Source organism: Leuciscus leuciscus, assembly GCF_965113295.1.
Source record: "Leuciscus leuciscus genome assembly, chromosome: 17".
In the NCBI taxonomy this organism is placed as follows: domain Eukaryota; kingdom Metazoa; phylum Chordata; class Actinopteri; order Cypriniformes; family Leuciscidae; genus Leuciscus; species Leuciscus leuciscus.
The window spans coordinates 40,234,421-40,247,729 of NC_138741.1; the positions used below are offsets into that span (position 1 = coordinate 40,234,421).

General features: G+C 48.8%; 2 protein-coding genes across 2 annotated transcripts in view; one reads left to right on the forward strand and one right to left on the reverse strand.

The window, feature by feature from the left end:
* The first annotated feature begins 258 nt into the window (after positions 1 to 258).
* LOC309479400 (ankyrin repeat and SOCS box protein 2-like) lies at positions 259 to 12,311 on the forward strand. The gene is made up of 8 exons (XM_082143523.1): positions 259 to 587; positions 1,889 to 2,025; positions 2,290 to 2,445; positions 7,193 to 7,438; positions 8,433 to 8,604; positions 10,227 to 10,704; positions 11,228 to 11,381; positions 11,703 to 12,311. The coding sequence occupies exons 1-8, from the start codon at positions 475 to 477 to the stop codon at positions 11,837 to 11,839; spliced, it is 1,593 nt and encodes a 530-aa protein (XP_081999649.1). The 5' UTR covers positions 259 to 474; the 3' UTR covers positions 11,840 to 12,311.
* Positions 12,312 to 12,358: 47 nt separating this feature from the next.
* The window catches only part of LOC309479478 (protein FAM181A-like), a 1,944-nt gene continuing 993 nt past the window's right edge, over positions 12,359 to 13,309 (reverse strand). The window contains exon 1 of the mRNA XM_082143665.1: positions 12,359 to 13,309. This exon is cut by the window's right edge and continues 993 nt beyond it. Within this exon, the coding sequence (XP_081999791.1) occupies positions 12,823 to 13,309 (487 nt within the window). The 3' untranslated portion in view covers positions 12,359 to 12,822.

The window sequence follows — 13,309 nt, forward strand, 5'->3', positions numbered from 1 at the left end:
CTGACATGTGCAGTAACACTGCTGTCGTCATCATCTGACACGCGTGACGAGACATCAGAGAATACACACACTAATGTGGAATGATGACAGATCCAGAATCTGAACTAGAAGTGTCAGTTCTTATGTAGTATTTTCTTCTCTTTCTCTTTCTTTTTCTCTTTCCGAGGAATCTAAACAAGACCTGATATGTGATCTGAACATGAATAAACATGTTTTCCTCATTTCTCAGTAATTCCACTGTAAGCGCTGCTATTATCACATTATCTGAGCTGGTGAAGTGGACAGACAAATAAGGTAAACTCCAGTCCTCACGTGTCAAGACGAACTAAAATTAACCCAGTGAACGAACAGCTGAGCGCTGAACACACACACACACACGCACACACACACACACACACACACACACACACACACACTCACACGCGCGCGCGCCTTTGTCTGTCCACGCGCGCTGTGTGACAATAACACGACACGATGACACGATTCACTTATGCCGAATATATCTCCTTATTTCGAACAAATGACAAAAAACGAAACTCATCGCCGCAGAAAACCTCATCATCTGAGAGAGACATCGAGCCGACAGAGTGAGTCCTTCAGTGTGTGTGTGTGTGTGTGTGTGTGTGTGTTACTGTGGCAGTTTATTCATCAACAGAACGAGCTCAAATGGTTCAGTTTAGTTTATAGTATCAGAATATGGCAGGTGTGTGACAGGTTTGTTCCTGCATGACCTTCAGCTGTCACTTTAAATCGGGTGTTTTGTGACAGCTCAATCTCACCATGTTCTGTGTTGATCTTCTGGAGACGGGGCTAGTTGTCACACTCAGTGTTTCTCAGTATGTGTTGAGTTTTAAATGTCTCTTTAGACACATTCGCATCGAGACCGCTATAGCGAGTAATCTGTGCACGGGGTAAGCTGTCACACTGGAACCTGCCATTCAAATCCATATTACGGGTTTTATGGCCACATGTGAACAGTAAAACGACTAGGAAATACAATTAATGAAACATGCAAAGAGAAAAGTTGCCTTAATTGTATAGTCTTAATGGATGTCTGTGTGCGTTTATTTTATTTCGTAGATATTACAAAAATAGGATTATACTGTAAATCTAGCCTGGAGGACAGAACTCAATAAAATATTTCAGTTTAAGAGATTTCTAAAAAAGCACTGCTGGAGAAACCAAGCATTTATGAGACTGAGTCTCTGTGACGACTAGCCCCGGCCTCTGAGCCCCTGTGACGACTAGCCCCGGCCTCTGAGCCCCTGTGATGACTAGCCCCGGCTCTGAGCCCCTGTGACGACTAGCCCCGTCTGTGAGTCCCTGTGACGACTAGCCCCGTCTGTGAGTCCCTGTGACGACTAGCCCCGTCTGTGAGTCCCTGTGACGACAAGCCCCGTCTGTGAGTCCCTGTGACGACCAGCCACGGTCTCTGAGCCGCTGTGACGACTAGCCCCGTCTGTGAGCCCCTGTGACAACTAGCCCCATCTGTGAGCCCCTGTGTCGACTAGCCCCGTCTGTGAGCCGCTGTGACGACTAGCCCCGGCTCTGAGCCCCTGTGACGACTAGCTCCGTCTGTGAGCCCCTGTGACGACTAGCCCCGTCTGTGAGCCCCTGTGACGACTAGCTCCGTCTGTGAGCCCCTGTGACGACTAGCCCCGTCTGTGAGCTCCTGTGACGACTCTCCCCGTCTGTGAGCCCCTGTGGCGACTAGCCCCGTGACGACTAGCCCCGTCTCTGAGCCCCTGTGACGACTAGCCCCATCTGTGAGCCCCTGTGACGACTAGCCCCGTCTGTGAGCCCCTGTGACGACTAGCCCCGTCTGTGAGCCCCGTCTGTGAGCCCCTGTGACGACTAGCCCCGTCAGTGATGATCTGTTCTCTCTCAGGCTGATCTGTGCAGTGCGGAGAGGAGATGTGCAGCAAGTCAGGGCACTAGCATCGGTGTGTGACGCTGACGACTGGACGGCACTGCATGAAGCCGCTCACTGCGGGCAGACACTCTGTGTTCAAGCGCTGCTGAAAGGTAAATCACTGTCTCACACACACTTGAGTTCTAAATCACTGTCTCACACACACTTGAGTTCTAAATTACTGTCTCACACACACTTGAAGTGCCACAGGCTGTTTCTCTCTAACCTTTCTGAGGAATTTCCAGAAAACAAACCCATGCACTTGTTGAACAGGTTGAGCCGCTCTAGTGTTGTGTTTTACTGTGCTAGTCATTGGTCATCTACAGCAGACCTGATGCGTGTGCTGATTAATGGTGTGTGTGTGTGTGCGTGTGCAGCTCGAGGCGTGTGTGTGGACAAGCGGACGCTTCAGGAACAGACGGCTCTGATGATCGCGGTTCACGGACGACACCTGGACTGTGTGAGGATTCTTCTGGAAGCAGGAGCCGACCCTGATATCAGCAACAAGAACAAAGAGACGACGCTTTATAAAGGTGCGTTCATTTGGGTCATTCAGGTCAGTCAGGTCATTGAGGTCATACAGGTCATTCAGGGGTCATAAAGGTGCGTTCATTTGGGTCATTCAGGTCAGTCAGGTCATTGAGGTCATACAGGTCGTTCAGGTCATTCGGGTCAATCGGGTCATTCAGGTCAGTCAGGTCATTGAGGTCATACGGGTCATTCAGGGGTCATAAAGGTGCGTTCATTTGGGTCAGTCAGGTCATTGAGGTCATACAGGTCGTTCAGGTCATTCGGGTCAATCGGGTCATTCAGGTCAGTCAGGTCATTGAGGTCATACGGGTCATTCAGGGGTCATAAAGGTGCGTTCATTTGGGTCATTCAGGTCAGTCAGGTCATTGAGGTCATACAGGTCGTTCAGGTCTTTCGGGTCAATCGGGTCATTCAGGTCAGTCAGGTCATTGAGGTCATACAGGTCATTCAGGGGTCATAAAGGTGCGTTCATTTGGGTCATTCATGTCAGTCAGGTCATTGAGGTCATACAGGTCGTTCAGGCCAATCGGGTCATTCAGGTCAGTCAGGTCATTGAGGTCATACAGGTTGTTCAGGGGTCATTCAGGTCGTTCAGGGGTCATTCAAGTCGTTCAGCTCATTCAGGTCATTTAGGTCATTGAGGTAATTCGGGTCATTTTATCAGTATGTCTGCGTTCCTGTGGGATTCATTTCCCACAGGAAATCGCTTCCTTTCCTTTCCTCTCTTCCTTCCTTTCCTCACTTCCTTTCCTCTCTTCCTTTACTCACTTCCTTTCCTCTCTTCCTTCCTTTCCTCGCTTCCTTTCCTCTCTTCCTTCCTTTACTCGCTTCCTTTACTCGCATCCTTTCCTCTCTTCCTTTCCTCTCTTCTTTTCCTCTCTTCCTTTCCTCGCTTCCTTTCCTCTCTTCCTTTACTCGCTTCCTTTCCACTCTTCCTTTACTCGCTTCCTTTCCTCTCTTCCTTTCCTCGCTTCCTTTCCTCGCGTCCTTTCCTCTCTTCCTTTTCTTGCTTCCTTTCCTCTCTTCCTTTCCTCTCTTCCTTTCCTTGCTTCCTTTACTCGCTTCCTTTCCTCTCTTCCTTTCCTCGCTTCCTTTCCTCTCTTCCTTTACTCGCTTCCTTTCCTCTCTTCCTTTCCTCTCTTCCTTTCCTCGCTTCCTTTCCTCTCTTCCTTTCCTCTCTTCCTTTCCGCACTTCCTTTCCTCGTTTTCTTTCCTCTCTTCATTTCCTCTGTTCCTTTCCTCAATTTCTTTCCTTGCTTCCTTTTTTCTATTCCTTTAGTTGTTTACGTTCCTTTTTATTTCACCAGAAAAAAATGTGTCAACATTAAGTGTAACTGGAATGTTTCTCCTCATTTGCAGCGTGCGAGCAGGAGTATGTCGGTATGGAGTAAACGTGTGTGTATGTTTCTCCTCATGTGTAGCGTGCGAGCAGGAGTGTGTCGGTATGGAGTAAACGTGTGTGTATGTTTCTCCTCATGTCCAGCGTGCGAGCAGGAGTGTGTCGGTATGGAGTAAACGTGTGTGTATGTTTCTCCTCATGTCCAGCGTGCGAGCAGGAGTGTGTCGGTATGGAGTAAACGTGTGTGTATGTTTCTCCTCATGTCCAGCGTGCGAGCAGGAGTGTGTCGGTATGGAGTAAACGTGTGTGTATGTTTCTCCTCATGTCCAGCGTGCGAGCAGGAGTGTGTCGGTATGGAGTAAACGTGTGTGTATGTTTCTCCTCATGTCCAGCATGCAAGCAGGAGTGTGTCGGTATGGAGTAAACGTGTGTGTATGTTTCTCCTCATGTGCAGCGTGCGAGCAGGAGTGTGTCGTATGGAGTAAACGTGTGTGTATGTTTCTCCTCATGTGCAGCGTGCAAGCAGGAGTGTGTCGGTATGGAGTAAACGAGTGTGTATGTTTCTCCTCATGTGCAGCGTGCGAGCAGGAGTGTGTCGGTATGGAGTAAACGTGTGTGTATGTTTCTCCTCATGTGCAGCGTGCGAGCAGGAGTGTGTCGGTATGGAGTAAACGTGTGTGTATGTTTCTCCTCATGTGATGCGTGCGAGCAGGAGTGTGTCGGGATGGAGGGAAAAGGTGTGTGTATGTTTCTCCTCATGTGCAGCGTGCGAGCAGGAGTGTGTCGGTATGGAGTAAACGTGTGTGTATGTTTCTCCTCATGTGCAGCTTGCGAGCAGGAGTGTGTCGGTATGGAGTAAACGTGTGTGTATATTTCTCCTCCTGTGCAGCGTGCGAGCAGGAGTGTGTCAGTATGGAGTAAACGTGTGTGTATGTTTCTCCTCCTGTGCAGCGTGCGAGCAGGAGTGTGTCAGTATGGAGTAAATGTCTGTGTATGTTTCTCCTCATGTGCAACGTGCGAGCAGGAGTGTGTCGGTATGGAGTAAACGTGTGTGTATGTTTCTCCTCCTGTGCAGCGTGCGAGCAGGAGTGTGTCGGTATGGAGTAAACGTGTGTGTATGTTTCTCCTCCTGTGCAGCCTGCGAGCAGGAGTGTGTCGGTATGGAGTAAACGTGTGTGTATGTTTCTCCTCATGTGCAGCGTGCGAGCAGGAGTGTGTCGGTATGGAGTAAACGTGTGTGTATGTTTCTCCTCATGTGCAGCGTGCGAGCAGGAGTGTGTCGGTATGGAGTAAACGTGTGTGTATGTTTCTCCTCATGTGATGCGTGCGAGCAGGAGTGTGTCGGTATGGAGTAAACGTGTGTGTGTGTTTCTCCTCATGTGATGCGTGCGCGCAGGAGTGTGTCGGTATGGAGTAAACGTGTGTGTATGTTTCTCATGTGCAGCGTGCGAGCAGGAGTGTGTCGGTATGGAGTAAACGTGTGTGTATGTTTCTCCTCATGTCCAGCGTGCGAGCAGGATTGTGTCGGTATGGAGTAAATGTGTGTGTATGTTTCTCCTCATGTCCAGCGTGCGAGCAGGAGTGTGTCGGTATGGAGTAAATGTGTGTGTGTGTTTCTCTTCATGTGCAGCGTGCGAGCAGGAGTGTGTCGGTATGGAATAAACGTGTGTGTGTGTTTCTCCTCATGTGCAGAGTGCGAGCAGGAGTGTGTCGGTATGGAGTAAACGTGTGTGTATGTTTCTCCTCCTGTGCAGCGTGCGAGCAGGAGTGTGTCGGTATGGAGTAAACGTGTTTGAATGTTTCTCCTCCTGTGCAGCGTGCGAGCAGGAGTGTGTCAGTATGGAGTAAATGTGTGTGTATGTTTCTCCTCATGTGCAGCGTACGAGCAGGAGTGTGTCGGTATGGAGTAAACGTGTGTGTATGTTTCTCCTCATGTGCAGCGTGCGAGCAGGAGTGTGTCGGTATGGAGTAAACGTGTGTGTATGTTTCTCTTCATGTGCAGCGTGCGAGCAGGAGTGTGTCGGTATGGAGTAAACGTGTGTGTATGTTTCTCATGTGATGCGTGCGAGCAGGAGTGTGTCAGTATGGAGTAAACGTGTGTGTATGTTTCTCCTCATGTGCAGCGTGCGAGCAGGAGTGTGTCGGTATGGAGTAAACGTGTGTGTATGTTTCTCCTCATGTGATGCATGCGCGCAGGAGTGTGTCGGTATGGAGTAAACGTGTGTATGTTTCTCATGTGCAGCGTGCGAGCAGGAGTGTATCGGTATGGAGTAAACGTGCGTGTAAGTTTCTCCTCATGTCCAGCGTGCGAGCAGGATTGTGTCGGTATGGAGTGAATGTGTGTGTATGTTTCTCCTCATGTCCAGCGTGCGAGCAGGAGTGTGTCGGTATGGAGTAAACGTGTGTGAATGTTTCTCCTCATGTCCAGCGTGCGAGCAGGAGTGTGTCGGTATGGAGTAAACGTGTGTGTATGTTTCTCCTCATGTCCAGCGTGCGAGCAGGATTTTGTCGGTATGGAGTGAATGTGTGTGTATGTTTCTCCTCATGTCCAGCGTGCGAGCAGGAGTGTGTCGGTATGGAGTAAACGTGTGTGAATGTTTCTCCTCATGTCCAGCGTGCGAGCAGGAGTGTGTCGGTATGGAGTAAACGAGTGTGTATGTTTCTCCTCATGTGCAGCGTGCGAGCAGGAGTGTGTCGGTATGGAGTAAACGAGTGTGTGTGTTTCTCCTCATGTGCAGCATGCAAGCAGGAGTGTGTCGTTATGGAGTAAACGAGTGTGTATATTTCTCATGTGCAGCATGCGAGAAGGAGTGTGTCAGTATGGAGTAAACGAGTGTGTATGTTTCTCCTCATGTGCAGCGTGCGAGCAGGAGTGTGTCGGTATGAGTAAACTTGTGTGTATGTTTCTCCTCCTGTGCAGCGTGCGAGCAGGAGTGTGTCGGTATGGAGTAAACGTGTGTGTATGTTTCTCCTCCTGTGCAGCGTGCGAGCAGGAGTGTGTCGGTATGGAGTAAACGTGTGTGTATGTTTCTCATGTGCAGCATGCGAGCAGGAGTGTGTCAGTATGGAGTAAACGTGTGTGTATGTTTCTCCTCATGTGCAGTGTGCGAGCAGGAGTGTGTCGGTATGGAGTAAACGTGTGTGAATGTTTCTCCTCATGTCCAGCGTGCGAGCAGGAGTGTGTCAGTATGGAATAAACGAGTATGTATATTTCTCCTCATGTGCAGCGTGCAAGCAGGAGTGTGTCGGTATGAAGTGAACGAGTGTGTATGTTTCTCCTCATGTGCAGCGTGCAAGCAGGAGTGTGTCGGTATGAAGTGAACGAGTGTGTATATTTCTTATGTGAAGCGTGCAAGAAGGAGTGTGTCAGTATGGAGTAAACGAGTGTGTATGTTTCTCCTCATGTGCAGCGTGCGAGCAGGAGTGTGTCGGTATGGTGGAGCTGCTGCTAGCGTGTGGAGCATCAGTGAATCAGCGCTGTCGGCGAGGTTGGACGGCACTGCATGAAGCCGCGAGACGGAACAACATCACACTCTGCCAGATGCTCCTGCAGGCCAGAGCCGCCGTAGACGCCCGTAACGCTGACGATGTCACACCCGCCATCGAAGCCGCGCGACACGGACGGACAGAAGCGCTTGCGTACCTGATCCGGAACGGTACTGAACCTCATGCTTTTGGATTCTCTCAAAAAATCCAATGACTTTAAAATCATATGTTAATGAGAATAGTAGTTTAAGCAATAGGCTTGACTTTGGTGTCATGTGACTGTTCTTAAAAACTTTAGAAACCCAAATTCCATGTTTTCTGTAGCAAGACCTATTTGAAATATTATAAACTTTTTTCAGGGAAAATTTACTTAAGTTTAAAGCAAAGCTAGTTTTAAACCCTAAACAAACCAACCCTAAATCTATAAAATTGTGATTTCAGTCTGTCAGAGGCCTCGACCTTCCCCACTGCATTTAACAATTAAAATCATACAACATCTTAATCTTGACAATTTAATGAATTGATTTTCATTGTGAAAAACACTAAACACAATATTTAGCTGTATATGTAGCTTGATTGCACTTGTCAATCCAACTCTTCTTATTTTAAGACAAATAAACAAATAAGACAAATCAAACTCGTATTTTTCTTTAATTTAAAGTAATTGTAAATTTATCAATAACATAGATGTTTAAATGAACTAACCCTTACTTAATTACAGCTTAATATAGGCTAAATATTCACAATACTTGTTGGTGTATCCCAAAAATGACAAACCCAATAAAAATAAACAGCTCATATAATATTTAATTTGACAAAGAAGTTTAAGATTATTTTTGAGTATTTTGTACGCTCTTCATATAAAGCATAATTGTGTATGCTGCAAACATTTACTAAATCACAAAATACTCAGTCATGAGTGTCATTTCTTCAGATATGAGGATCTATCTGATCATCTGTGAATATGCCTGAAGTTCTTCAAATTAATATTTTACCGTGACATGAATAAACGAATGAATATGATAGATTCAGAATATCCACAAACTAATAGCAGGACAGGCCAGTACAGCAGCAGATATAAATCCCAGAACAGGACATTGTTTGTGTTCATAGGACATTTATTTCCCGATGTTAAAGGATGGCTTGTGTGTTTTGTCCTGCCAGGTGCCGGCGTGAACCTCCAGACGTGTGATGGAAACACGGCTTTAACGGAAGCCTGCAGACACGGTCACGGGGAAACCGTCAAGCTTCTGCTCCAGCATCACGCCGACGCCAACAAACCCTGCAGTGCCGGCCTTCTGCCACTGCACGTCGCCAGCCAGCACGGGCACGAGGAGTGAGTCTGATCATACACCACACCTGCTCCTGGAGATCTTGAGTCTGATCATACACCACACCTGCTCCTGGAGATCTGACACACACACCTGATCTTCATCAGCTGCTCCAGGTGTGTGTGATCACAGCTGCTGAACTCTGCAGATCTCCAGGAACAGGACAGTGATCAGCAGATACACCACACCTGCTCCTGGAGATCTTGAGTCTGATCATACACCACACCTGCTCCTGGAGATCTGACACACACACCTGATCTTCATCAGCTGCTCCAGTTGTGTGTGATCACGGCTGTGGAACTCTGCAGATCTCCAGGAACAGGACTGTGATCAGCAGCTGTGTGTGACGCGTGACGGTGGCTCGACAGCTGACACAAACACCACATGCTCACTGTCACTCAGCTCTGCTTTCAAAACCCTTCACACCATTTGGTGTTTCCGGCTCAAAGATTGCTTATATATCTCTCGTTATGCTATATTATCATCATCAAATATTGGATTCTATTGTTTGATCAGATTGTTCTCGATTGACTCTGAGGAAACGTTTTGTGAGCTGACGTCTTAAAGCACATGTGAAATCAGTCCAATGGTGCGGCAGAACGTTAGAGGCGGGTGACGTCACGAACCAGGACACTATATATCACTATATATATATACAAAGTCATGGCGAGCAAGCAGCAGTTTAGGATGTGTGTGCACCCCTGCCCGCGTTATTTAACGGGTGGGGACACACATGTTTTGTGTAGCTTGTTTGGGTGAGGAGCTCGAGGGTGCTAGCTGTGAGCACTGTGATGTGCTTCCTCTGTGACGTTCTTCCGCGTATGGCGGCCTCCAAGGCCCTTATGACAGGAGTTGCTCTCCAAGATGTCTGTGATGCGGCAGGGTGGTGAGGATTTCACCTCACCCACATTTGTGCGGTTCTACTCTTTGAACATGGACTCAGGGTCCCAGGTGCTCTCGTCCTAGCACTGCTCCTTATGATTCCACACTGGACAGACACTACTCGCTATGGTGGCGTTTGCTCAGCGTCACTCGACGTAGCGCGAGTTCCCTTGAAAAGGACCGCCTCACTTACGACTGTAACCCCGGTTCCCTGAAGAGGGAACGAGACGCTGCGTCTCCATGCCATATCTCCAATGTGCCTGTCAGCGACGACTTCAGACTTTACGAAGCTAGCGCTGCTTTGTTTGGGCAGCTTTATAGTGTCCTGGATCATGACGTCACCCGCCTCACGTTCCACCACACCATTGGACTGATTACACATGTGCTTCAAGACATCATCACGTGAAGCGTTCCCTCAGCGTTCCCTCAGCATCAATCAACGCAGCGACTCGTTCCCTCTTCAATTTCACAATTAACATTTCAGAGTAAGAAAACCAGTTGATCAAAAGATTGAATCTAATATGTGGCAATAACACAGAGTTACACACAGTTTTTTGTAGGCTGGTCATTTTTGACTGCAAACACAAGTGTAAGAAGGTGGGAAAAAATGATCAATTTGGGAAGTTGTGATCAAAATCTGCAAGTTTTAGTTCAATTTGATAACATCAACCAGCATTTTCAATGGTGTCTTGATTGAAAGAATGATTGTTTGCTGTATTAAGCGCGTTCCTCATGTTTCCCACAGGATAGTTTCCCTGTTGCTGCCGCTCAGCAGCCGTGTGCGGTTACGGGAGAGTGGCGTCTCTCCGCTCCATCTGTCCGCGGAGAACAACCAGCTGAACACCCTGCGCGTGCTGATCCGCTCGGGCTGTGACGTGAACATGCGGCGCTCCTCCGGCTGCGGCTCGGCTCTGCTTGGTGCCGTCTCCGCCGGGAACACGCAGGCGGCCGCGGAGCTGCTGAGGGCCGGAGCCGATCCTGACGCGGAGCAGGTGCTGCTGCTAGCGGCGGAGCGGGGGTGTGTGGAGAGCGTAGCGCTGCTGCTGGAGCACGGGGCCCGTGTGGAGGCCCTCCCCGCGCTGCTCACACACACACACACCCTCAGCGTCCTGCGCTGTCTGCTGGAGCACGGCTGCGACGCCCGGCCCTGCTTCACACCACACACACACACACCCCCGCGGGAGGAGCACGCCGGCCGGAGCCGCTCTGAGCCCGGGCTACAGGTGACATCAGTGAACCGGGATGATAGCTGGGCAATGATCTGAGTAATGAGGCTTTCACAGTCTCACATTTGAGGAAGTTTACAGCAGTGATTCTCACGCCTGCCATGATCATGAATTTGGTGTTGAATATTAACTGTCATACAGATAATTGCGATTAACGATTCATTCTGAAGACAGTGAGTGCAAAAAACTGCTGCACGGGGTGTAAAATCTGTATCCCGATGCTCTTTGGATGTAGGGAAAATGCGACTCATTAAAACATATCAAGCCAAGGCAATCGAGAGTCAAAACCAACATTATTCAGATTATTCACCAGATATGATTTTTTATATAGTGTGATCAGGACACTATAGTTGATTTATGTAAGTGAGGAGAAAAAAAATAAAGTAAACTGTGACATATTATACCCCAAAACTCTTCATACAGTGACTACCAGTAACATTTCTAAATGTTGTTTTTGTTGTTTAATAAATGTTGTGTGTCTGTGTGTCTGTGTGCTGTGTGTCTGTGTGTTGTGTGCCAGTTCTGCTCCTGGATCTCGTCGCCCCGCTGGAGCCGGTCCGCTGCTGAGGTCGTGGATCTGCTGCTGGAGTGTGTGGGGAACGTTCAGCTGTGCAGCAGAACCACGGCTCTGCTCCGCGACGCTCCCGAATGGCCCAGCATCCGCGACAGAACATGTGAGTCTTCATGATCTGCTTTAGGAGCCGCAACACATTTGCCAGTCAAATTAGATGAAGGACACACATGCTGCTTTATTTCTTTTTCCCCTGACACTATCAGCCTGATCGGGAGGAACCGTTCAACCACAGCGGCTTTATAATATAAATTCTGTTTGTCTTTCATGCTTTCCTTTGTTTCGTACATAGAAGACAACTTCAGTTAGGAATTATTATTTTCAGTTGTGTTTGTTGATTTTGAGACTTTCATACACACAATAATACTCAGGTCAGTTACAGTGTGAGGATGATGAGTGTGTGAGTGTATCTGTGTGTTTGCAGCGTCCCCTCGGCCCCTGATGCACCTGTGCCGGCTGAGGGTCCGAGAGCAGCTGGGGACCCGGAGACTGAGGTCCATTGACTCGCTGCCGCTACCGGGGCCCGTGCTGCGGTACCTGAGCTCCAGAACCGGCTCCTGAGGTCCAGAACCGGCTCCGGCTCCAACACCTGAGCTCCAGAACTGGCCCTTAGATCCAGAACCGGCTCCGGGCTCCAACACCTGAGCTCCAGAACCTGCCCCGAGATCCAGAACCGGCCCCTGAGCTCCAGAACCGGCCCCTGAGCTCCAAAACCGGTCCCTGAGCTCTAGAACCAGCCCCTGAGCTCCAGAACCAAACCCTTAGATCCAGCTCCAACACAACAAAGAAACAAATAATTTATTTTTTAATTATAATTTATATGTTTTTCTGCTGGACATTTAAACACAGGTGCTGTGAGATTACTTCTATTGTGAATTGAGTGTTTTGTCTTCAGGCTGCTATTTATACATTTTAATTTATGATCTTGATTTTTTTTTTAAGTTTGTATGTGTTTGATACACAATTTCATGTATTTTGATGATCTAAAAACAGAGTATGACACTGGCGATTGCAGAATAAAAGGCTCTCCTTGTCTCGTGTGTGGTTTGAGTGTGTCAGTAATGAGCAGACAGTGTAAAGCAGTCGATTACCAGTTTTAATGAGCTAATTCAGGACAAGACCTGGATTATGACCAGGCTTAATTAGTGTGACACAACAACATCTCAACTAAAAGATCATAATAAATACTGATCTATCTCTACACCACAGTGAAATCATGCTGTTTCAGGGAAGTGAATCTGGAACAGAGAACGATTGTTAAATGAAAACTCATTCTACAGAAAGTCTCCTGATGATGCGTGTAAACTAATGCAATGCTGTGATCATATCTGGATGTCCTCCACAACTTTACAAAAGCCAATAAAATAATCACCGCACGTGTGTATTACTCCTGCTACATCTGCTACATCTGTACTTTAAGTGCTCAAAGGCGCGTGATCATAAGCATTGCTTGTGCATGTGCAGCACGTGTCAGGACTGGGTTAAAACAGAAGAGCTGAAGAAGGTTAGTAGTCCAGTAGTAGTGCTGTAGTGGTCCTCTAGCACTAGATGAAGCCGAAAACGCTGAAGATGGAGGAGGAGATTGCGGGCTTCGTGGGAATCGGCTTGATCACCACATGTGCGTTACCGTGGAGTGCGTCGATGAAGCCGCGCGCCTCCGCTGTTCTGTTCCTGAGAGGCGCGTCCGCGTGCAGCGCGTGACACTGAAGAGGGCAGCACGCGCACACGCACGCGCACGGCGCGCTCCTCCTCGGCGGCTCCGCGTGCGGGTGATTATTATTATTATTATTATCGCGAATCATCTTCCTTTTCTCTGCGTGAGATCTGACGCTCGCAGGGCCGCTCGCGCTGTTCCTCAGGAGGTGCTGGAGACGCGCGCGGGTGCCCGGGGCGCGCGGTTCCTGCCAGAAGGACGCCGGGAGCTGGCGCGCGCGCATGGGCACGTGACCCGCGGGGTTCGGGCTCGGGTCCGGCGCGTTCGGCCGGGCGCGCGCGCGCGGGTCTGCGGGTCTGTGTGTGAAGCGCTTGAGC

What these genes read in the sequence shown, in the direction of transcription:
- LOC309479400 (XM_082143523.1), top strand. Translation starts at nt 475, where the DNA reads ATGACACGATTCACTTATGCCGAATATATCTCCTTATTTCGAACAAAT. An exon ending in AGAGACATCGAGCCGACAGA is followed by an intron (nt 588 to 1,888) that starts GTGAGTCCTTCA and finishes GTTCTCTCTCAG; the next exon opens with GCTGATCTGTGCAGTGCGGA. An exon ending in AGCCAGCACGGGCACGAGGA is followed by an intron (nt 8,605 to 10,226) that starts GTGAGTCTGATC and finishes TGTTTCCCACAG; the next exon opens with GATAGTTTCCCTGTTGCTGC.